This window comes from Serinus canaria, chromosome Z (assembly GCF_022539315.1).
Source record: "Serinus canaria isolate serCan28SL12 chromosome Z, serCan2020, whole genome shotgun sequence".
Classification (NCBI taxonomy): domain Eukaryota; kingdom Metazoa; phylum Chordata; class Aves; order Passeriformes; family Fringillidae; genus Serinus; species Serinus canaria.
Window position 1 is genome coordinate 62,240,466 of NC_066343.1, and position 24,753 is coordinate 62,265,218.

The following is a 24,753-nucleotide window of genomic DNA, read 5'->3' on the forward strand; positions in this document are numbered from 1 at the left end:
TTCAGAAGTGTCAACAGCACCGCTCAGCTTGGTGTCATCTGCTAATTTGCTGAGGAAGCACTCAGTTCCTTTGTCTGCATCATTACTGAAGATACCAAATAACACTGGTCCCAGTAGAGACCCCTGAGGAACACCAGTTGTCACTGATGTCCTCAGGGTCTCTGAGCCATTGATCATTAACCTCTGGGTGTGACTGTTGAACCAATTCCTCATCCACCAAACAGTCTATGCAATCAAATCTGTCTTTCTCCAAATTAGAGACAATGATGTTGTGGGGCTGCAAAGCTTTGTCAAAGGCTTTACAAAAGTGCAGATAAATTACATCTACAGCCATTTCCCATCCACTGATGTAGTCAATCCATCATAGAAGACCACTATATTGGTGAGGCAGAACTTGCCTAACAGATGTGAAGTTTTGGTGGCTGTCCTGAATCACCTCCCTGTGACTTGGTGCAACTTCTAGGAGTATGCACCATGATCTTCCCAGGCACAGAGGTGAGGCTGACAGGTCAGTAGTTCCTGGGGTCCTCCTTTATATAATTTTTAAAGATGAGAGCCATCTTTCCCTCTTTCCAGTCACCTGGTGCTTCACCTGACTGCCATAACTTTTCAAATATCATGGAGAGTGATTTATCTGCCTTCTTTGGCTCCCCTCCCTTTTTACTTGGTCCCATTCTGTTAGTTGTTCTAGCCCAATGTACCTCAACTTTACAAGCACATACGTGGCTTGTTGGTGATAAAAATAGGCTATTGACAAAGAAGTGGAAATGCTGAAGGGATAACCTGAGTTGGAGCCTCTTCTGTGACAGTCATGTCAGGTCATCTCTTCATGCTTCAACTGGTTCTGCAATACATAAATTCCGCTCATACCTGAGGTGTTCTGCATCTTCATATCACTAGATATGTAGTGCATATAGTTTGTTGGTTTAGTCTGCTATAAGCTAGTTTGCTATCTTTTGCCTCTAGCAGAAAAGATGTCATGCCTTTGGGGGAACTTAAAAATCCAGTGGAACAGTGGAACTCTGTAGATGTTGCTAAACCTAGATGTCCAGAAATTTTTCTTAAAATGAAAAGGCAACTTAGTCTAGCTAGTTTTTGAATTTCGTAGTGCTAACTCCTTAACATTCTTCTGTGATGGAAAATAAGTGTAGTGCTTCTGATTTTTTTCTTCTGGATGATATGCTCTTTAGAAATAAGGCCTTTGATCCTATAAAACTTCTGGATGTTGTGTTCTTTAGAAATAAAGCGTTTGATCCTGGTAAAGACTGTTGCTTCTGAAACAACTTTACCTAACTCAAGAACAGCTTAAATGGCAGAAGCTTTTATAAATTACGTCAGATTAGAGACCATTACCTCTTCTTAATGTCAAATAAACATTGAAATGTTTTCTTGTAGTTTTTTCCCTCTGTAAAAATAATTTTATATCAGTTTCTTTTACTGTCAGAGTAGCCACTACAATCTTGAGAAAGTCTTTGGCTCAGAAAAGTAGTTACATGGGATGAAATATTGAATTGTTAGTTTTGTCATCTTCCTTTCCCCCATCTGTATCCATTTTTTAACTATTTTAATTCAGGTTTTAAATCTCTGTTATTCTTCCATTTGCTACTCTGCCTAGTTTAGGGGAGTTTTCCCTGAATCACTACTAATTAGTATTGTTTTCGTCTCTCAGAGGAGAGTATAAGTTCATGTTGTGGGTTTTTTTCCTTTTGTTTCTTATTGTTACATCCTTCTTTTGGGTTTGTATAGCCACCAAAAAGACCCATGTCCAGAAGGTATTCATAGAATCATAGAATATGTTGAGTTGGAAGGGACCCACAAGGATCATCAAAGTCCCTGGCCCTGCACAGCACCATCCCCAGGAGTCACACCGTGTGCCTGAGAGTGGTGTCCAAACACTTCTTCGGCTCTGTCAGGCTGGTGCTGTGACCACTGCCCTGGGGAGCCTTTCTGCTACCCAATCACCCTCTGGGTGAAAAAGTTTTTTCAGATGTCCGGCTTAAACCTCACCTGACTCAGTTTCAGGCCCTTCCCTCGGGCCCTGTCAGAGATCAGTGCCTCTTCTTCCCCTCACAAGGAAGACGTAGCTTCAGTGAGGTGTCCCTTCTGTCTCCCCCAGGCTCGACAGACCGAGTGACCTCAGCCACTCCTGATTTGGCTTCCTCTTAAGGCCCTTCATCATCCTTGTGATCCTCCTTTGGACAATCTCCAATAGTTTAGGATCTTTTTTATTCTGTGGCACCCAAAACTGCCCCCAGCACTTGAGGCGAGGCTGCCCCAGTGCAGAGCAGAGCGGAACAGAACAGTCCCTTCCCTTGCCCAGCTGGTGATGCTGTGCCTGATGCCCCCAGGACAGGGTTGACCCTTTGTTGGAGGCTTCACTGCTGCTATCTATTGCCGATAAAACGGGGTTTCTCCGTTTGGGTACGGCAGCGATTGTGTCGGTATGTGCGCTGGGATCCCGTGCCAGCTGCCGGCTGTGCCGGGCCTTGGCCGCGTCCCCCGGCGCCACGCGGTGGCAGCAGCGCCCCGAGGCTCCGAGCGGCTGCGGCGCCGGGCTCGGTCCTGCCGCCGAGGGAGGGAGCGTGGGGGACAGCGCCTTGCAGGTTGGACTCCTTCGTCTTAAGGGCTTTTTCCCCGCATAAATGATTCTGTGAGTCTGTTAAATAAGGATGGTCAGGGAGGAAAAATTGCTTCTGTGGAAATACGATGTGGGAAAGGAGGTTTTATCTTGTTTTGAAACCTGATTTCATGGATTTTGATGAAAAAATTTCCAGAATTCTGCTTTTTAACAGAGAAAAATGCTGAAAAGCTAGCAGTGGAGCACCACTAAAACGTTCATAGTATTTCTTAATTATTAAATGTGCTGTGCTGCTTTGTTTTTTTCTGAAAGACACATGCAGTGGCTGACATAGGTCACTTGTTTCCCCTGTGCTCCTAGGATCCTGGTGCAGTTGCCAACACAGGTGTACATGTTAAGTGTTGCTTTTATTCTCTAGAGGTTCTTTTTCCTTGGGAAAAGAACCTCTAGAGAAATGCTTTGAGGGAATACTTAGGGTGAATGCCAGAGTCTTACAGTGAATGCCAAAACTGACAGAGGTTTGGGGTTTTTTTTAACCTGTTGGGTTTTTTGGTGTTTATTTTTTTTTTTGTTTGTTTGTTTTAATGAGGAAAATTGATTACATTTTTTACCAGGTAAAGTGCTATCCCAAATCCTAGTCTGAGTTAGGAAAGCTTACTTGAGAGATTGTTAGGCCTGGTACCAGTCCCCTGCGGAGATTAATTTCATTCTTTGTGCAATGAAATAATGGCATTGTACAAAGTCCAGCTTGCTGCTGCTTTTGGATCCAATAAATAAAGATATCAGTAACATACCCAATTTCAATTAAGCAGTGTGCTGATTTAAAGTCAAAAGAGCTGTAATAAATACTTTCCAATGTAGCAAAATGTGATTTAATTTCAGATGCATCTTACACAATTCCATTATACTTTTTTCTCCCTTTATACTTTTTTTTTTTTATTAGTTCTTCAACTGTTTGGCAAAAAGCTTTGTGATGCTCAAAATAGAGACATTCCTCTAGTAGCCTATCTCTGAAGTCTTTCATTGTATTATTATGGCCTTTAATATTTATTAATTTTCTCTTTGTTGTTGTTTTTCAGGAAAACTGCAAGAAACTTCAACCAACCTATGTGCAAAGCTGCAAAAACAACTGTAGTAGAGGTAGGGAACTGCAATATAGTAAGCCCTATACTGGTATTCTGGAGACAGGCTGGGGGGGATTTCAGATCATTGCAGGATTTCAAATCTGGGTCAGTGGTCTAACCTCTCTCCTTGGATTGCCTTCTTGACAATTGACACTATGCTCTGCTTTGGTGAGTAATTCCTTTGTTGCTGTATATCTGATGGTGATCAGGACTTCATGTTCACTGTGATCAGCCTTTGAAAGGCAAACAAAGCAAGAGCCTTCAAATTTGTTAAATAAAGTAATACCTGGATGAAAGAGGAAAAGAATATGTTTAGGCTGTATTTGAGAAGATTCACATAAGATTTTATGCAAAACTTTTTGAAAATAAAATCAAATACATAACATAGATTAGGCAAACCACAGAGCTATCACAGTTGTGGTCTCTAAAATTTATTAAATTTCATAAATATCAGTCCACAGTGAGGTACAGATATTTGTCTGTGTCTTGCGAATGAGGATGAACTAGCTGATCCAGAAGTTTCCTTCCAATCTTTTTGCCCTTTTTCTTTGTCTGAAATGATAATATTTAAAAACATGAAGCATACTACTATGAAAAAATATTGGTGCCTGGAGAGTTGCTAAGGCATAGCAGTATGTAAAAGATAGTCTGCTCTCTTAGCTTTTTCTTCACTCTCTGTTAAGTTTTTTTATATGCCTAATAAAAGCTAAATACAGATTGGCAGTAAGATCAAGACAAACTCTTCTGGACTATTTCTAGTAAATAGTTTATGGAAAAGCCTTTTATTTCTTCAGGGTTTTTGTTTATTTTGTTTGAGGGTTGGCTTGGGGTTTTGTTTTGTTTGTTGTTTGTTTATTTGTAAGATGTTATTTGGAAAGTATATTTGTTATATAAGCATCTCTGGATAATACATTTGGGAACTTCAGTTATTTCTTTGTGCTTTGCAGAACTATCACAAAAAATACCATATTTGCCGCATGATTTACAGTGGCAATACAGCAAAACATTCTCATGTTTTGTTTTTAAGAAAAGGTTTCAAGTATTTTTCTATCGAAAAATTAAATAAAGAATCTTTTCTTCTAGACACTTGTCCTTTATACCTTGTTCAGTCTGGCATTTAAAGAATTTAAGTAGATCAAAGCCTTCCACCTACATTCCATCTTATTCTTTCTTTCTGCTCTTCTATCCATGTGTGATAGGGTAGAATTTTCTTGTCAGTGAGCAGCTGATGTGACATCGTTCTTGCTGTAATTCCATTTATCAGTTGTTAGTAGATCTGCTGTGAACTGTGTCCACTCTGAGTCTTATTGCATTTTCAATGCCATTTAAAAAACTGTCAATCTTTTTGCAAGATGCATTATTAATATTGCTTTGCAATTCTGTATTTTATGGACAAATTATATAAAGATGCAAAACCACAGATTTAGGACAAATATTTTGAACCATCCTTGACTTAACTACTAAATGTCATTCTTTCAAAGTGGAATTCAGAATGCTGTGTTTGTGTGGAAGTTAAAACCCAGGGAATCAGAAGGAAATATCTCAATACGGTGTCTAGTACATCCTCAGTACTGAGCAGTGTAAGCTGTCTTAGCTTATCAATAGGGAACTGAGGCAACTAAAAATTTGAGTTTTGCCCGACTCCTTAGTTAATGTTGTTCAAGGCTGGAGACTGAAATTCTCAAATCCATTTACAGTGAGAAGAAAAAGGTTTGTGTTGGGTAGTAATTCAGATTTTATTTGAGGGATTTCCAAATTCTGGTGCTTGTTCCCTGCTCTGTTTCTGTAACTGACTGAACATTTAACTGAAATTAGGCAGACAGTTCTAGTCTCTAGGACTAGAGACTTGAAAACAACCCTGCTCCTTTTAATCAAAATAGCTGCAGGTCAGGATTGTCTTCAAAGATAAAGTGGTTAACTGGGGTTTTCAGGATTGTTTCTCACTTCGCTGAGATTTACTTTAGTTTCTGATCATTGATACAAGTATGGAATGGCATTTGGCATAGTAAGATACTAATGAAATATACATACTGGAAATCCAATCTCAGTGTACCTGTGAACTTGTTGAAGACAGGAAGTTAACTGGAAATCACTTATATTTGTTAACATGTCCTGCTAAGTTAACCTGAGGAGATGTGAAGTCTGACATCACACACAGTGAAGGTCTTTTTTTTCTTTACTTAATGCTGTTGTTCTCTAATTTTAGTCTGTGTGGTGTTTTACACACTCTTATCTGAAGTACAGACACCTAATAATTGTAACAATTCAGAGGCAGACACATTTTGTTGATGTGAAGGATAAGAGAAAAGAAAAAGAGATTAAGAGATAAAAACCCCCCCACTTCTCAGACTCACAGACTGGTAGCTATTGTTGCTTAAACAGTCTCCTGTGTTGTGAGATGCGAGATTGGCTGCACATAGAGGTATCTGAAGAAGGAGAAAGTCAGACTGTTACCTGTTATGTTTGGGGCACACAGTGAAGAATTACTGATTTTTAAAATGTCAGATTAAACTTTCAGTCTTGTTTATTTTGAATAGAGAAATGGTCAGAAGAAGCCATTCAGTATTCATTTTGGGATCAGAAATACATTGATTGTAAGCTTCTAAATAAATACAAGTGCTTACTGATCTCCACAAATTTTTTGAGCTGTTGCATGCATCTCTTTTGTTTATCTAAGTGAGAGGGAGTAGAGCCTACTATCAAGATAATAAGGATACGTTATCTGAGGAACAGATAACTGTCTATAAAAACCTAACTGTGCCAAGTCCAGTGGAATTTCTACTTTAGTTTGAAGGTGACCCATTATTAAAGGTCAAAAAAAATTTTTAACTGAATTGCATGATTCCTGTTATTTGGAAGTTAAGTTGTTATTTAGCATTTGCAGAGACAAATGCTAAATAATGTCATTAGCATCAGTTATTTTGGCTTTATCTATTATCTATATATAAAAGTGAAGTGATGCAGGGAGTTTTATCTGCTTCTCACTTCAGCTTGCAGAACTTAAGCATGCAGTCAGACCCGTCGCTGTGTTTGAACCTGAGCTCTCATGCACACACTCAGCCTGAGGCTTTCAGGTTGTATTTTCAGAACTATAAACACTTTCCTGCTCCTGTAACAAAGACGGGAGAGTTGAGAAATTGGCCAATACAAAAGAAACTCAATGGTCAGGAGTAACATACAAGCCACCAACCCTTGTAAAAATTGAAAGGAAGTGCATGGCCTGTGAAAAATCTTGAGAGGTTTTGTGATGTTATAGATGTGGTTACACTTCCAACACTGTAGAATGAAGGTGAAACTGAGTTGAGGAGGTGTCACTGCTGTCAGGACCCTCAACAGAGCCGTTGAATTTTGTGATGGGAAATGAGCTGTGAGGCAACTTGAAGTTGCAAGGAGGCCTTTTAGATGTGTGCCTAGACTCCTAGGGTAAAGGCTGTGATAACAGAGTGCTTCTTAACATGTGTATCTCCCTGTAGAGACTCCTCTGAGCAGAGGCCCATGGGGCTTTTGGTCACGACACCTCTTTTTTGTAGGGAATTTGGGCTACCCAAAGCCACAGTAAAAAACATGGTGTGACCTTGCCAGATGTGGTGTCATTATAACATGGGAAAGGGTGATACAGGCTTGGGCTCTTGCTTTCTGCCACAGAAGAGTTCATAAATGTCTGTAACTGTCCCAAATGACCCTGACCTCTTACCTGTTTTCTTTTTATTCTCTGCTGTGAGATCTACTGAATATTTTTCCCTCGTGAAGTGATTTGAGATCTCAGCCACTGCCACCGTGAAAGTGTTTGGTAGTGGTAATGGTCAATATGTTTAGAAATATTTATTGACTGGCTGTTTGAATATCCAGTTTGAATAATTTTCTTGTTCAGATCACAGAAGATGGTTAAATATATCTCCGTGGGTAAATAACATTTACACCTCAAATAATATCAGGGGAGGGAAAAAAAGAGAGTGTACTTTCTCATAAAAATGCATTAAATAAAAATCATTAAGCCCTGCATTTTATCTCTGGTTGCCTAGTAACAACACAGCCACATCAGTGAGCACCATTTTCTCAGGTACAATGAACTGCGTGGCACTAAGGGACAGAATCAGACTGAAATAAGCTATTTGGATCCTGTTATCTGTGCTAAATCATGGCATTTGGTTTTATTGAGGAAACTTGAAATGAACCTTTTTTTTCTGTGTATGTCTATACCTCCAAATGCTTTAACAGTGGCAAAACTTTGGTCACATGCACAGCTCTGTTCTGAGAAATTATTCAAGATTTTTGTGTGGTGACAGTTTACTATAAAAAAACCTGTAAGTACCACTTTAAAGTGAAACAGTTGTCTAATAGAAACTTTTTATTGCCTGGATGCTCCAGTCATGGAACTCAAAAGTGAACCCTGGTAGAGGATGGCTTTGGGATAGGCACAGACTTTACGTCAGTGTGTGTTTCTGTGAAACCACAGATCAGGATGAAAGACATAGATTTAAAGTCCTTCTGTTCAAATGCTGTAGCCACTGAGCTTTTGTGTTGCTATAGCTTTTGTTGATGTTATTTAACTGCTCAATGATGAGGCTGTGTGTGCTTAGGCAGTGGTTGTGAGGGAGGGTCCCATGGATCTGCAGTGGGGGAAAATAACATAACTTCTCTTTTTTTGAGAATCCCATTTGTCCCAGGATGAACACTGAACTTCTTAGTCCTGCCAGCTGCTTTTAGCACAAATGATGGTAGAATTCTAGTTGCCATAATATGCGCCTGTAATACATTATATATATAAGTGTGTGTGTGTGTGTATGTGTGTGTGTGTGTGTGTAAAATAAATATCTTGTATCTTGAATATGTAGGTAGTTTGTTGGGGCTTTTGACTGCATAAATGTATTTACGTGCCTAGGCCTTGGTTTTCCAGAGGAATCTTAGTTGAAAGATTTGAGTGAACACTTGTGGGAGAGCAACTTTGAAATACAAGCTCATGATTCTCAGAAAATATAGAAGGGAAAATAGAAAAATATCAGGAATGTCTCTTGGGAAGACTGATTTCATAGACTTGGATTGATGAAGCCTTCTGGGAGATATAGCAAAGAGGAAATGAAGTTAGGGAAAGACTGTGTTAATGAGTTTGAGAATAAAATTTTCCAACATGGAGGAAGTATTGGAAGAGCAGTAGGAGTTTGACCTTGATCACAATCATTGTAATCTGAAACATAGAAAAGAAACATGATAGAAAGTGAGATCCAAGCTCAGATGTCTGAGCCAAAGCAAACCAAAAAGCTTAGCTTCTAAGAAATACCCAGCCCAGTACAAAATACAGAATACTTAAAAGTAGCAAGAAATCTTTTAAAGAATACATATATAGTTGACTGGGAGACCAAGAATACTTCACCACTCAATGAAGGGACTAAAATTATCTGTGCAGATTACAATGAAGGCTGGAGAGTTTAATGCCATTTCTCCTACAGTATGAGAAGTGTTAACAACCCATTTGTCAGCTATAATGATGCCAAACATAGAAAGTTGAAGAGCAAATCAGAGGAGGATTGGAGTTAAAATTCAGGGACTACTAGTATTGTTTTGGAAAAGCAGCTCCTAGAAACATTTGCACACCATTGCCACAACAACTTTAGCTTCCCAAAAAGAATCCCACCCCCAGACTTGAATACTCTTGAATACTCTTTTGTTGGTTTTATTTCTCTTAATTGTATTTGGTTCCTTGCTTCTGTGTGTGCGTGTGCTCATTAAAAACGGAATAGAAAAACAAAACACTTGTACAGCTGTGGTGCAGAACCTTTTAGAATGATTAGAAAAGTACTGGAAAATAAGTAGTACTGGGCTAGAAGGGAGTTCATATGGTAGTTCTGTCACATTTAGTTAGCATGCTTCTAATTCATGGTGTGATTATTGGAGTGTCCTCTGCTGGGCCAGGAGTTTCACTTGATCCTAATGGGTGCTTTCCAACACAGCATATTCTATTCTGTGACTCTGTTCTATTCTGTGATTTTCAGGAGAGTAAAGTTAATTTTGCAGTGTGGGGTTTGTTTATTTTTTTTGTTTGGATGGGCTTTTATGTTGTTTTTTTAGCTGTTGTTCTTTTATTTCCTGGTTGTTCGGTTTTTTTTCCTACAATTGCTTTTCTTTAATATAACGTCTAATTAAATGGCTTCAGATTTGGTACTTCGTTGCTCAAGTAGTGAATATTAAGTAGTTAAAATTCCTACAGATCAAATTGTTGCTGACTGCTGTTCGGGTAATTTTACCTACTCATAATATACTGCTGGAAGATTTGAATTTGTGTTTTTTTTAATCTGTCTCTTATGTTTTATTCCTTTCTAAATGATATTTTCTTGAATGTGTATCATGAGTTTTCTCAGCATTCATCTTCATAAGCTAATTGCAGATGTGAATGTAAAAAATTCCTTTTTTCCTTGTCACATATGTTAAGAGCAAATATGACATTCAAAAAGAACAAGAAAAAGCAAGCTCATTGTTGATCAGTAGATACTGCAGATTGCCAGGAATTAAGTGTGCTGGAGAAACTGATGGAAAGCCTCTGTTTGCTTCTAAAGCTAAATTTAGAGGGTTTTTCATAACATTTTATAGGAAACCTCATAGACTGTGCATTTGAAGTATATTTCACTAACAATATTCATGTCTTTTATCATGAGAATTTGAAAATTAAATTTAAAATATTTTAAATTTTCAGCTCTGCTTTTTGTATAAGATGCGTGAATCAATCAATGACTTACTTGTCATTGCATGTAAAATCATGCATTATTATAGGACTGAAAAGATGGGACAGCTCTAGGCATGATTCAAGGAATTTACAAGCATATATCCTGGTGTCTTAAAGCACTAATTTGTTTTCTGTGCTATTAACGTCTCCGATGAAGATTTCTAGTATGGAATGAGAAAGATTTAACACCCAAACTGAAAATCTTCCCAAAAATTACATTCTGACATGAAGCAAATGTATCTTTTCAGGTGATCAACGTACGAGATTTGAAAAGCTGCAGCCTCATAACTATTGCTGGAGTGAAAATTTTTGAGTAATTGAATCAGTATCTCAGATGTTGGCAGCATCCTTTTAGCTCTTGCAGCGTCCCTCCCCTGCAAATACTATTAAATTACTCAGTAAAAAAGTGAATATTTAAAGAGAAGTAATGGTTTGAGATACCAAGACTGACTTGACTTAAATCATACTGATTTTTCAGGCTTCAGACAATGGTAAAAGAATGAGCAAGGACAACAGAGTAGTTTTCCTTTTCTGTGTCCTAAATAGTTTCCTAGTCTTCCTCTTTTTTCTTTTTAGTTTCCTCCCCAAAATGTTATTAAATTCTGTTATAGAGAACTTGCATTCAGGGTGTCTATTGTGTAGAAATGCACTCCCATTTATATTCCCACGAATATAAACTTAGATCCTTGCAAATTCTGATTCATCTGGAGAAAGCAATAACTAAACAAATCTTAAAGCAACTCCATGTTTGAACAGGTGTTCTTGGATTTTACTACAGAGAAACAAGCACACTCCTCCTTTTTGTTAACCTTTGGAATAAGTCTCATGTATTTTATCAGTTTTCTTCTTGTTGCTGAAAGAAGTGGCGAAAGGCAAAGAGCTGTGGGTTTGATCCCATTATGGGCCATTCACTTAAGAGTTTCATTCCATGATTCTTGTGGGTCCTTTCTGACTCAGATGATTCTGTGAAGTAATCCCAGTCAGAATGGGGAAGGTATGTAGCCAGTTGGCTCTATAAGCAATGGGATAAGGGGCTCAAGATGATATTTCACCATTTCTAGAGAAATTTGAATTTTCTTTTAAGGCTATGATAAGCAAAAATTCCATTTCTGTAGTTTGAAGGTCTGATTTAAATGTTTCTGCCAGCTACAAATAATAATAAAGTGCTTTTATAAAGCACTTTATTCTTGGGGTTTTTTTCATTTCCATATGTGTCTATTGCTCTCTTTTTCAGGCACCTTTTAGGAAGTGTAATGATTAAGTGCAAGAAAACTTTAATTCTTCTTAGAATATGTTACTGACGTTCTCTTTATTTCCACATTTCTGTGGTCTGTTGAAAGGGCCTAAGCCACATAAATTGTTTTCTTTCTTTCAAACTTTTCCTTGAAAGGTACCCCGGTTATCTTCTTCCTCAAAATTGTGGTGAAGTTTATTTTTCTTGAATATTTTGGGAGGTTGGGATATCTGCTATGATTCTGAAGGTGAAATGGACCGCACTAATTCCTTGTTGGGAAACAAAGCAGTAGCATGTCAAGTAGTTTCCAGAACTTTTTGAAAATTACCACTGTCTCTAATGAACATCTGAAATAAGGAGGACTCATAGATGTATGCATAGAACATGCCATTTTTGCATGAAGTTACCTTTTTGTTACCTTTACAGAAATACCTGCAGGGTTTCTTTTTCTTACCAGAGAGAAGCAGCAACATAATTAGCTACAAATCAGCTGCTACTGTATTGTTTTACGTTGGTATTACATGGCTATATATCTCCTGCTGAGCATGCTCTGGTCTGATCCTTAGAGAGATATTCCTTGACTCTGAGGGGCGTTTGGTTGCACTGAAATAGATTTTAAAGTACAAAACCCACCTTGTTTAATAGTGCAATTAAATATCTAGGTTTTTTTCTCTTAATTTTTATTTTACTTTTCTACTTCTCACTTCAGTTTTTAAATTCCACTTAGTTCATTTTTGAAAGTAAAGCTTAAATTTATCTCGTGATCTTTAAGTTGCGTTTCTTGGAATATGTAGGATATGAGAGCTCTTCTAGTCTCTTTTTTTTTCTCATGTTTCTGATGTGAGTAAGAAGATAAAATCTTTTGTTGTGATTATGGTTGGGATTTTTTGGGGTTCAATTATTGCAGGTAAAATATGATTAATTTTAATAAAAATCAAGTTATTTATTTTTACCTTCTAATAAGTTCAAAGGCTGTCAATCTAAAGCAATTTGAAAGTAAGTAACAAGATACAGCAATAATGTCCTTAAAGCAACATATGTTTTGTTTGCGAAAATGGTGAATTATATTCCAGTAGAGTTGCTATTGTTAGCAGCTATTCTCTTCTGGAGTGGAAGTATTTGAGATGAGGTTAGTCCCCTTATTCGGCTGAGTATGGGTTAAACAGGTTCTTCTGCTATTAACTGGCCCTTAGCAAATGAAGACCGTATTCACAGATTGTGGGAGTTTTGATTGTTGTCTTCTGGCTCTCTCCCATTATTTAATTCTATGACTTAAAAATAATTACATCATGTAATATAAAAAACAATTTTTCAAAATTTCTATCTCCAGATGTGAGATGATTTTGTATATATTCCACATGGATGGTTATGTTTTGTGTTAAGAACCTAGGCGTTGAATACAAATTGGGTGCTTTATCACCTCATTTCATCAAGAAAGCGAAAGTCACAAAATGTGATCACAGCCACCAGGAGTTCACTGATGACTTATATCAGAGCAACCACAGGGTTTTGGAAAGAATCACTCCCTAGGTGTGCCTGCTGCAGAAGCCTGGTTTGATTGGTAATGCTGGGGCTGCTGGACTGCTGGGTCTTAAAGTAATCTTGCATGCTTTCAATTCAGGTAATTTTACTATAAAATAAGAGAGTAAAATCTAAGTGAGTGAATTTAAGGAGGTAAGAAAACAGCTATCTTCATTTTCACTTTTTAGTGGATACAGAATTATATAGACATATTGGTGCAAGTCATCAAACAAGCAAGCCCATCAATTTAATGGAAGAACTTATTTGAGAAATGTCAGTGTCTTCAGACTTTGAACATGTTCTTGAAAGTTAAGACTATTGTGTATTCTTGCTGTGCTAATATGTGACTAACTCAAAAATTTCTGAAGTGTTGTTCTATGTGTGTGGGAGAACCTCTTCAGAGACTGGTGGTAAATTTTTCCCATGCATACGCACAGCTTTACATGTACATAACCTTTGCAGATATGCTTCCTCTTTTCTTTGCGGTATATATCCTAGAACTGCTGTGTGTGAGGATCTAGAGCTGGTAATTTACTGTTGTCTGTTTTCTTCTCTGGTGTCAGCAGTACAGCATGGAGGAAGATGTCAAATGCGTGCAATGGGAAGGGGCTGTTGGAGGAAACAAGGGAGCAGGTGCAGAGAAGTGTGAGAGTAGATTAAGCCTGAGGCAACTACAAGTGGAGGTGGTAATTGAGGAGATTTAGAGCAGAGAAAACAAACGTGAATTGGGTATATTCTAGCAGGGGCTCCTGATTTAGGAGGATCTGTAGCCGCATGACGAAAAACCTGGAGACAAATGTTGGAGATTTATATCAGTTTTGCTTTCCTAATCATCAGATACAACATAGTGGCAACAGATCTCACTGTTTTTCTCTGTGTTGTTTATAGAGGATAACAGCCTACTAGAAAGAAGGAAAACACATAAAGGTACATAAGATCTTCAACAGCATGAAACAGACAAATAAACAACTGCTGTTTGCTATTTCTGTATGGCAAAGAGAAAGGAGCACACAGTGAAATTACAATAGGTAATAAGAAATGTTTTTCATAATAGTTAAATTTAAGAAATGCATCAGTAGAGTCTCTTGGGTTCTAAGAAAACAGAAACTATGAAGAAGGTGATGTATGTCCAGCCTCTGACTGAGGACATCCTGCAACTGACACGTTGCTGGCAGCTGGGAGAATATAACCGGAAGTACCACACTGCCTTTTAAGATCCTGTTGCTAAGAAGAAGGGCTATTTGGTCAAGTGGACCTTCAGTGTGACCCAGACCAGGCTCACTGTGTGAAAGGTTCTCTAACAAATATGAACTTTACAGGTTTTTACCGTTCCCTGCCCCTCAGTAAGCTTAGAAAACATGTATTTAAAGTCTAGTATGACCATAATGTTGTAATTGTGTATCAAGATGTGCCTTTATAAGGCTATTCGGTAGTTGCTTGATTTTAAAGTTATAGAAGTCTCTTTTTCAGAATGTATATTGGCTGGTTATCATTCCATTACTGTAGGATTTTGACAGTAGAAATTTCATGGTCTGTCTGATCTTACAAAAGGAAAGCATTCAACTCAGATGATCCTCTGTTTCATCTCCCTGCTTGCAGAACTCAGTAGTAACCTGCTTTGCTTTTTTCTGTAGTTAAGAAAACTTTTATAGTATGTTCTTAATTTCTAGTGAACTGTTTTCAGAGTATATTTCACAGTTTTAAAATATCAAAGCTATTTGTGAAATTCAGTCTAAACAATTAATATTAACTTTTCCCCTCTTGTTTGTCATTAACCATCATGAATGGTTGATCACAGTTTCTGTGATCTTGAATGCAGACACACAAAATTTATTCTTATAGCCCTTATGTATTTTTTTTAAATTTTATGATTTTATAAATGTTACAATGAATTTTGCTGTGCCATCCTGACTCTTCCAGTAGTAAGCTGAAGATGTGTACTGATGAGTTTGTCTTGAGCATCTAAGTGGCTAAACTTTATTTCGTTCCTCTTATTTTGGACATTTAACCAACTGTAATGTTTTATTTTACTAATGTTCTGCTAGGAATTATCACTATTTCAGTTTGAAGAACTGAAGTGAACTAAGATAATTAAGGTAGTGATAAAGAGATTTAATAAAGTTAGTATAAAAATAAGCTACTTAAAAATGCATAGGTTTGTTAGTCTGTGATTCTCTCCCCATCACTTTTTTCTTTCACACGCACATGTTTTTGATTTTTTTTTCTGTCATAAGGAATTAAATTGCAATTTCTGGTTTCATCTTAGTTTTAGGAAAACTGAGATTTAAAACCAAACCTGCTGGAAACATTTAACATATCATAAAGTACATAATTAGGCTGCAGAAATAGATAAAAGGAACATAGTGGAAACAAAGGCTTTTTATTTTTCAGTGTTTTGGCATGAATAGTTTGTTGTTGTTACTTCCTTTCCAATTTTTGGTAAGGAACCATAGTTTTTTATTTTTCTTACTTTATTTACTTTTCTTACTTCCATATATATCAAGGTTCCATTTTTCTCTTTGTAAGCCTTCAGAAATTCTGGAATAAAACTAGAAGAATAGCTGAGTTTTTGTAAGGAAAATGAATTAAAATTGCTTTACAAAGGAAAAGTAGATGTAAATTACAGAAGGAAGTGATATTGTGAAGCAAAGGACCACTGCCTCTGTGAGTGCTGATACAGAAAGGAATGGCAGAAGGCTCTTGTGAATCATAGTGGAAAACAGCTTTTATGTTCTGGGTGTACTTACAGATAAACCAGTGTTTAGGAAGGACTGAATTCATTCATCCTCCTTCCATTGTCAGCAATCAGAGAAGATTTGCTAGAACACTGTCCTCAGGAAGAAATCTCCAATACTGTGAAACTCTTGAAACCATGAAAGGATTTTTGAGTCAGGCATCACAGCCTTCCCAGAAGAGTGAAGTCAGACCTTGTGGTGTCCCGTAGTTACTTTTTACAAAGACGTAAACATTTTCTGTCTTTTTGTTCATTGATGAAATGAAGATTAAGATGACCACATGTGATCAAGGCCATCTAAAAGGTACCAGAGGATTTTGATTTTCTAATTAGAAAGGGTACAGGAGGTGGTCTGCTCTGTTTAGTTCCCTCTCTGTGCTTTGCTAGAGTTGGTGTCTCTCAGGTGGGATGACACATAATGATTTTTGATGTTTACAAAGATTCTTCTGTACGTTACCCAGTAAAGCCTGAGGCAGGGTGAGTACAGAAAAGAAAGAACAGAAGCACAGGAAAGATGAGAGCGGAGCAGAAGAAAAACTCACACGCATTCTCTGAATTATTAATATGGATGTGCTCCTGCCTTTCTCCTTGAGGCTTCATCTACAGGGGTGTTACAGAGCTGACTCATAAAGAAATATGAAACCTGAAAGGGAAGTGAACACTCCCGGTGATGGTACTATTGAATTTGCAGTATCATTCTTCTCTAGGTAGATACTCAGGCAAAGCCTTGCAGTGGCCGGAGGCATTAGGGTGCTGATTGCCATAGCCATCAGATATCCTGGTGTCACTTCAGCTGGCTCAGCTTCATTTCTGGCAGTGCTGATGGCACACAGCCCATGTATGGTGCCTCATCATCCAGTTCCCTGGGAGAGAGAGCTGGAGCACTCAGACAACGTTTGTACTTCCTCTGCTTGAATTCTCCCTTTTCCATGTGAACATGCTGATTATTTCACTTGCAGAATTGGAAGACAGTTAATTTTTCATATATCATATGCAAATTCTTAATCCCTTTTCAAAATTCCTCTTTACTGCTGTGGAAGTATTTGAGCATATTTAATTTTAGTTACATTTGATGCTTATTCCGCATAGTGGTAGGACATGGAAAGGTGTTGCAGTCGTCAGGGATCCTTAGGCTTATCTGAAATCCCTAGGACAAAATACAGTTTGCAGTGTTGTGTTCATTTAGGATAATGTTTGGAAATAATAGAGGAAAAGCTATCAGGCTGACTGCTGTGTCCCAAGAGACAAAATACAAACCAATTAGCAGAATGGCGTGACTGATAAGAAAATCCAACAATTTATTGTTGGATGAATAATTTATTCGGTGTATTCTATGGGGGGAGAAACTCAGTGTGTCAAGTTTTCTGACAGCATAATTCTGTTTGAGTTTGTTGAATTGTGCCAAGATTTTGGTTTTTTAATCTCAGCTGCTACAGCAAATAAATGTAGTTATTCTGTGAGAAAGTTCAAATCAGGAGCAATTAGTATTCCCAAGGCCTAGTTTTCCATCTGATAAGTGAAGACAAATTTAATTATAAAGGGTGAATTTGGGAATTCTGCTGGTAGCAAATCATCTGCTTGCCTATTGCTTCATTGGAAAGTCTTGTCTCCTGCTTCTCCTCCCTTTTGAGGATGTTCTGACAGTAGTCACTACACTAAAAGTACAGTGTGCTTCAGCTGTGTGCTTCAGGATTTTTTAATTTTACCCTGTGTTTGACTTGATCTCCATATTAATTTTGAAATGAGTGTATAAAATTAGAAACTTCAATGAGTTGGATGAAACTGTAGCATCTTTTCATTAATATCCAAATCAGAATTTTCAAGATTTTGATTTGATTGGCTCTCCTTATCTTGTGGGTAAGGGCTTTCTGGATGTGGGGCTCTCCTTGACACTGAGGCTGGTGTTGCTATAGCTGTTACAGCCTTTTGCTTAGGATGTTTGCCTTCTAGATTTCACAGCACATTCTTTCTGTCTCTTTAACCCTGGGGTTTTTTTTGGGGATCATTTGAACCTCATTTTGTGATCTTTAGTTTTTAATTTTTCTTTTCTCTTTCCTGCTTTTAGGGTGGGTTGTTTGGTTTCTTTGTTTGTTTATTGTCACATTTCAAGGCACAGTAGGAAGGTAATTGTCTATCAGATGTACTATAGATTTTAGTATTGATCATATTGTCCAGTAGGTTGTCAAATTGGGTTTTAAACTCTTTAATGTTGCTTCACTGGTGACAGCTGTTCAGAGATTTACCCTTACCATACCCCAGGTCTTGTTTTGGGGTTGTTAAGCTTTGGGTATTCCTAAGAGTTTGATGAATCCCTTGTGATAGAGCAGTTTGAAATTTTCTTTTGATCTTTGAGTATGTTGTTATGTCCAGTGTAGTAGATTGTTGTATGTTATCTTTGACTGTTGCTCTTACATTTCATGTTTTCCCTGTGATTGGATGCAACTGCAAACAACACTAACATTAGGGTCTTTTTTGTGGCAGAGTGAGATGTGCTCTGTGTACCTCAGACTTGTTAGGGAAAGCACCAGCCATGGCTGAGAGTCTTTGCTACAGGTATCTGTCCATAGCAGGGTCTCTAACTAGACCACCGACAACTCAGGCCTAGAAGGAAGGAAACTCCTGTTGTCTGGGCTGGTCCTGATAGGTGACATCTTGAATCTAATATGGGTGAAATTAGTGTCATTTTGTGCTGAATCTGTTTCACTAACTGTAAAGACTTCTAGATCTTCATCTTTTGTCTTCTTTCTTGCAACCCATTATTACAGTTCAAATGTTTTCTATTTTAGTTTTGAGTACTCTATGGAAAACTTTTGTTTCAGCTTCTGTGTTTGTATCCTCTAAATTAATATTTTTTTGAATTTTATATTTTTTTACTAGCATATTGTTTTCCTTTGTTTGAGCAGAAATTTTTTGTAGTTAAAACAACCCTGATGTACCTGATGTACACAGTATATTTCTTCAAGTTGACCATACAAATGGGCCTGTAAAAACATAAATTACCTTCAATTTTTAATAAAGAAATATACTTTGAAAGAAGAGAACATACAAGCATCTAAGTTAACCTGTTTTAAATACTAGATATATTTTGTCCCATTCATTAGTTTTCTTGATGTGATGTGCTGTAAATTTTAATGTTTCACTTCAAAACTTCATTGGTATTAAAACCCCTCATTGAATAATTTTTTCTAAATATTTTCCCTTTCTTTTTCACTCTGTAGGTAGAAGAAATTGTTGATATAGGAGCATTTGCCCCAGAAGACATTCATGTTCCCAAAATCTATGTTGATCGTCTGTTACAAGGAGAGAAGTTTGAGAAGAGAATTGAAGTAAGTAGCTGAGCTTCTCAGTCACAACATATTTCAGCTTGGTGTGTATTTAAAATTTGCGTGGTGTTTAGTCTGGCCACCAAGTCTTAGCACTGAGAAATCAGCGTGAGAAAGGTTTGCTAAAAACTGGAGCTTAGATAGGTACTTACATAGTTAGGTGGGGGCCTGAGGATAGTGCCTTCTTTCTTACACATCAGACTCTCTGGTTCAGTTCCTGAATAATTTAGGGCAACTGCTTGTAGACCTGGATGACTTTACTGCAGTTGAAAATCTAGTGGAAAATGCTACTAAATTTACTCTTTCCCTCTGAGTTCACCTGCTGTAGATACAACAAGGGGAACGCCTAGACAAGGATCTGACTTTCTTTTCCACTGGACAGCTTTTGATGTGGGCACGTAGGGCCCGCCTCAGTCCCTTTTGTGCCATATATTGAATTATGTTGTGTTGCAAAGGTCCTGCAAACCTTTGTTCCCTTTTCTTTAATCAGGAACTTTTCTATGTGGTGGCCTTTTTGGTCTGAATAAAAGATGTCAATAGCTAATAAAATTGCTGCACTAATACTCCACCACTGAAAACACCCAAGAAAATTATGATTATGTAATTGTTCTTTGTTGTCTCTGTGACTTTGCCACACTCAAGCTGTGTCCTTATATTCATTTTGGTGATGTGACAATGCTTTTAATATGCAGTTGAAAATTCTGTATTTTTTGTGTGACTCCATAGTCTGGAGGTGGGAATTGTTCATCAGGTAAGCTGGTAGAAGGGAAGATATATGACACAAGGAGAAAAAATCTGTGAGAAAAAAAGTGCAGAAAGGAATTGTAATAATTAAACTTCTGTTATTAAAATCAACTCACAAAGTCCTAGGAAGTCATACAAGGCCCTTTCTCCTAGCATTCTCTTTTGTGAATGCTAAGGGTAAGAAGCTCTTTTTTTAATTCCATCTGTTCACTCTACAAAAGCATGTTGTTAAGTAATTGTCTGCAAACAGATGTGTCAAACCTTTTTTTTTTTCCCTCTGGTTGTGTTGGGTCAGATTGCAATTAATGGCCTGTTTTCTTCTTCTGAATGGCTGCATTATCTCCCAGAAAAGCTTTTTACCTTATGTGACAGAAATAATTTTTCATTTATTAAACATTCCTTCTGCTGCATCTTGGCTGCATAAGTGAGTACTTATTTAGTCAATACCTGGTGAACACCTACCTAGCCATCTGCCCCCTTCCCTATATGCTTCAGAAAAAAAAGGAGGTAGGGGCGAGGGAGAAAGCTTCTATGAACTGCCAAGCAAAATTGTAACAGAGATTAATTTTGATTATGCAATTTTGTAATTCTGGCAGTGGTAACTCTCACTAGGTATAGGTAAGGAAAAGGCAGATTTATTTACTCTTATGTTAATTTTATGAATCAGCTGGCTGTACACAGAAAAGCAGTGGGTATGGTAAGTGGTGAGAGAGAATGAAGAACATGAGAAATAAAGAGAAGCTAGTCTGTCATAATTCCTACTGACTTTAAATAGCAGTTCCTGCCTAATATATCTTAGAAGTGGTCTCTGTAGCACCAGCTATAATTTCTATCCAGCCTTCTCTTTGCTGTATAGAAACCCTCTGTAATTGCTCCTACTCTATCAATCCACAAGTGAAGCAATTCTAGGGAAAATAGCCAAGGCATAAAAAGGAAGGTGATGGGAAATTCAAAGGATTTATATTGACTGTTTCTGACTACCTAAGGAGAAAGTGACTCTGCAAAATTTCTTTTGTGCTTATGAAAAGTAATAGGATAATTTTTCTGATGTCTTAATTGTAGCCTGAAGTAGGAGAAGATATGAAGACATATGGGGGTGCAGGACATGATGTTTCCCAGATGAATTTTATACTCGTAGGAGAGATGTTCAAAGAACATAATATATGTAGACAATAATGTAAAAGAAAGATGTTATGAACTTCTTGAATGCCATGGCATTTTCACCTACATGTGATTTACAAAACATGAACTTAAGATGAGAAAATACTAGGAAACAAATTCATGGAGTGTGCAAGATTGTAGAGAGTTATGTTTGAAAATTTTGATTCTTAACTCCCCAGTATCTTTAGATGAATGGCATTTGTCTGTTTCATCCTTATAAATCTACAGTAGCTCATTGAATTGAATGAATGCAGAAAGAGAACAGTATTTGTATTTTTGGCTGACATTTTACGAATCTATTTAGGTATCTCTGGGGTGATGAAGCTCAGACTTGCTAGAATTTGCACTAGTGCTTGGTGCCTTCTTCATCACTTCTCTATGTATCAGGCTTGGCAATACAGACAAATAATAATTTGCTCTAAGGCTGTCACTGGCAATATTTGATGACTCCATTGGCTTAGCTAAGCTTGAATGCATAAAATAAAAGGTCGGGTTTTTTGTAGATGAATAAATAAACTTTATTCTTAGACCAAGTGTCTCAGTGCAATCACAAATCAAGCTTTTGTGCCTTGAGAAGCAATAATCTGGATTCTAATCTTTTCTTATGATTACTTCTTATTTTGCAGCGCTTATCAATCCGAAAGCCTGAAGACTCAACAGGCAAACAAAAAAAAGGAGACAATGTGAGGGAGAGGATCATCAAACGGGCTGCATTAGAGTTTGAGGATGGCATGTATGGTATCCTTCAGCTGTGCTATAGGTTGAAGTGATTGCTGACTAGAATAAGAGACCCATCTGGTTTGTTTAGAACAGGTTGATTAACGTGGTCATTGTCTTTACCAGACTCTGTGATGCTTGATACTCTCATTTTATTAATACCCAATTGAAATAGAAGTTGCATATTGATATTTTTATCATATATGGGATTTGACAGAATACAATTAGTCCAAATGGCAAAATAATTATTCACAATTATGAGATATTTAAGTAAAAACAAAAGTGCTTGTGAAGGGAACAGTTCTAATCTATTCATAGTATAGTAGTAATTTTTTTAAAATTTACTCATTTGCAATAAGTGTTTCTGCCTTAACCACCTTTTTTCAGCTAATCTGGGTATTGGAATCCCACTGTTGGCCAGTAACTTCATCAGTCCAGACATAACTGTTCACTTACAGAGTGAAAATGGAGTCCTGGGTTTGGTAAGAATATGTCTTGGTCAGTTATTATAGTGTTTTTATTTTGCTGTGACTGGGTTTTATTTCCTGCATGCCTCCAACTTGATTAATATATTGCTAAAAATACATATGCTGTGTTATGACATCCTAAAATTCTCACTCTGCTGCAGAGAAGTTTTCTAGGAAATGCTCATTTTATGATTATGGTGCTACTTTGCTAAGGATGTCCTTGAGTTTCTGGACTCAAAACCATCAGAAGTTTGCAAGATGAGGCATTGTAAACCTTAGTAAACATAATTTTAAATAAAGCTTAAAGTGAATACTATTTTTACTGTCATATGGATTTATGAAGTTGCAGTTATGACCTTTTTTGAAAAAGTTTGTCACTTTGATTAAGAACAAAAAGAACTCCAAATCAAACAAACTTCTTGCTTCATCATTATTTAGTAATTCTAACATCCTTGAACAATATGTCCAACAGACCTGATATGTTACTTGATATAAACTGTGGCTTGTAATGTCAGGATTTTTTTCTGATTAAAAATAGAATTCTGATTAAAAAATATAAAAAATGCACGTCTGCCATGATCTGGTTTTGGTAATAAGCATTGGAAATAGGGCAATTATTAATTGTATCATAGCAGTATTTTATTATAAAGCTTGACACACATCTGTATTGTTGTCAGGGTCCTTATCCACTTGAAAATGAAGTAGATCCAGATCTGATTAATGCAGGTAAATACTTGAATTAAATTTAATTAATGGAAAATTAATAACCATGTTAATTTAAAAATTTTCTTTTGATACAGTATTTGAACCTAGAGACTTGTTTTATGGTAATAAATATTAATGTATTTGTCTTCTTTTAAGTGATAGTCATCTTCCTTGGGCAGAGACTGTCCTCCAAGCCCATCAGTAAATGGTTAAATCATCCTCTTCAGAAGTGAGATTGTTTTGAGCAGCCTGTAAGGAAATATGGGTTTGTTTTCCTGCTGCTTTTCCTTGAGTCTTCTAGAAAATGGTTTTCAATGATTTATGCTTGGGACATGTTTTAAAACATCCTGTGTATAATGGGTTGGTTTATTCCCAGCCAGGAATATAACTCATTCGCATTCAGAGAGGGAGTGGTAGCCAAGGCGGGGGAAAGAGCTGCTCAGCTGGGACCTGGCACACAGAGGGCACTGCTGTGGGCAGCTGCTTTTGCCACTTGTAGCAGGGAATGGCAGTTCTCACATACTGTTGTTGCCCATCTGTTTTAGGGCATTTCACCTCAGAAGATGCTATTCAATATAAAAGTGTAAGATTCTTATGATATATTGCACCTGTCTGATTTCTGTTTTTTTCATGGAGAAGTTGTGCCTGTGTACATTTTCTGTCTCAATGTAAAAATACACTTAAATATTGCATTGTGACAAACAGAAATAGGCCTTGTGACTTGTGATTGATAATAATGGTATAGGTTATAGACCTGATATTTTAGACTTTTTTTTTTCATATGGAAAATATACACATTTCATATTTTTATTCAAATATACACATTTCATATTTTTATTCAAATATGCATTTCATATTTTTTATTCAAATATACACATGCATGCATAAAAATATATGTATGCATATATATTCATACAGAGAGTACCTTTCTCAGTAGCTGTTAGCAAGTACAATTAAACTCTGAAAAGTCAAAGGAGATAAAGTCAAGGGACATAAAATAATTTAATTTAATACCAGACCAGCAATCGTTCTCTGACTTGAAACATTTGCTGCTTGGCTCAGCTAAATGATGCTTATCATGGCACTAGGTAATTGCCTCTGTTACTATATTTTAAATGTGGAGTTATTTGAGGCCATTTTCTGGTCTGAAATAAAAAATTATTTAAGAACTTGAATCCAGCATTTCACCAGTATATATGTAATTGTTTCAAAAATTGCATGAAAGAATATGTCAAAGGATTCACTGGGAGAAAAAAAATATTTAGAAGAAAAAAATTCTATGAGTGAAATTATATGCATGCACATCACTAAAAATGAACATATTAACAGAGTGACAGTGAAAAAATATCCAAGAACTACTAAATTCTCTGAAAAAATTGTGCTTTAACATGGAAATTGAGATGGTCTTGAATTATTATTTATAGTTGATAAATATTTTTAAGAGTTAATCTGGAAGACATGAAGCTAACATAACAGGTCAGAATGCAACAAGAAAATTAGATTATTGTGCTATTGTTAATTCAATGTCGAGCAGCTTCACATGTCCCTCTGAAGCTACAGTAAACAGGACATGGGATAGACAAACATCAGACCTACCACCAATATAATTATTTCCTAATGGCTGAAACATTCACATAGTTGGATTAGGACCATTCTAGGTGCTTTCCAATCAAATTTGTAAAACCATGTGAAGAAAACAGAAGCTGAATGGCAGAGAAATAGAAATT

General features: G+C 36.9%; 1 protein-coding gene across 3 annotated transcripts in view; it reads left to right on the forward strand.

Annotated features, from left to right (window-relative positions):
* Nucleotides 1–24,753, forward strand: part of OXCT1 (3-oxoacid CoA-transferase 1) — an 86,236-nt gene that overhangs the window by 28,308 nt on the left and 33,175 nt on the right. For all 3 annotated transcript variants that reach the window (XM_050986569.1, XM_009095812.4, XM_050986570.1), the window contains 5 exons: nt 3,658–3,718; nt 19,128–19,235; nt 21,764–21,875; nt 22,242–22,336; nt 22,999–23,047. In XM_050986569.1, the coding sequence (XP_050842526.1) occupies nt 3,658–3,718; nt 19,128–19,235; nt 21,764–21,875; nt 22,242–22,336; nt 22,999–23,047 (425 nt within the window). The remainder of the gene's footprint in view (nt 1–3,657; nt 3,719–19,127; nt 19,236–21,763; nt 21,876–22,241; nt 22,337–22,998; nt 23,048–24,753) is intronic.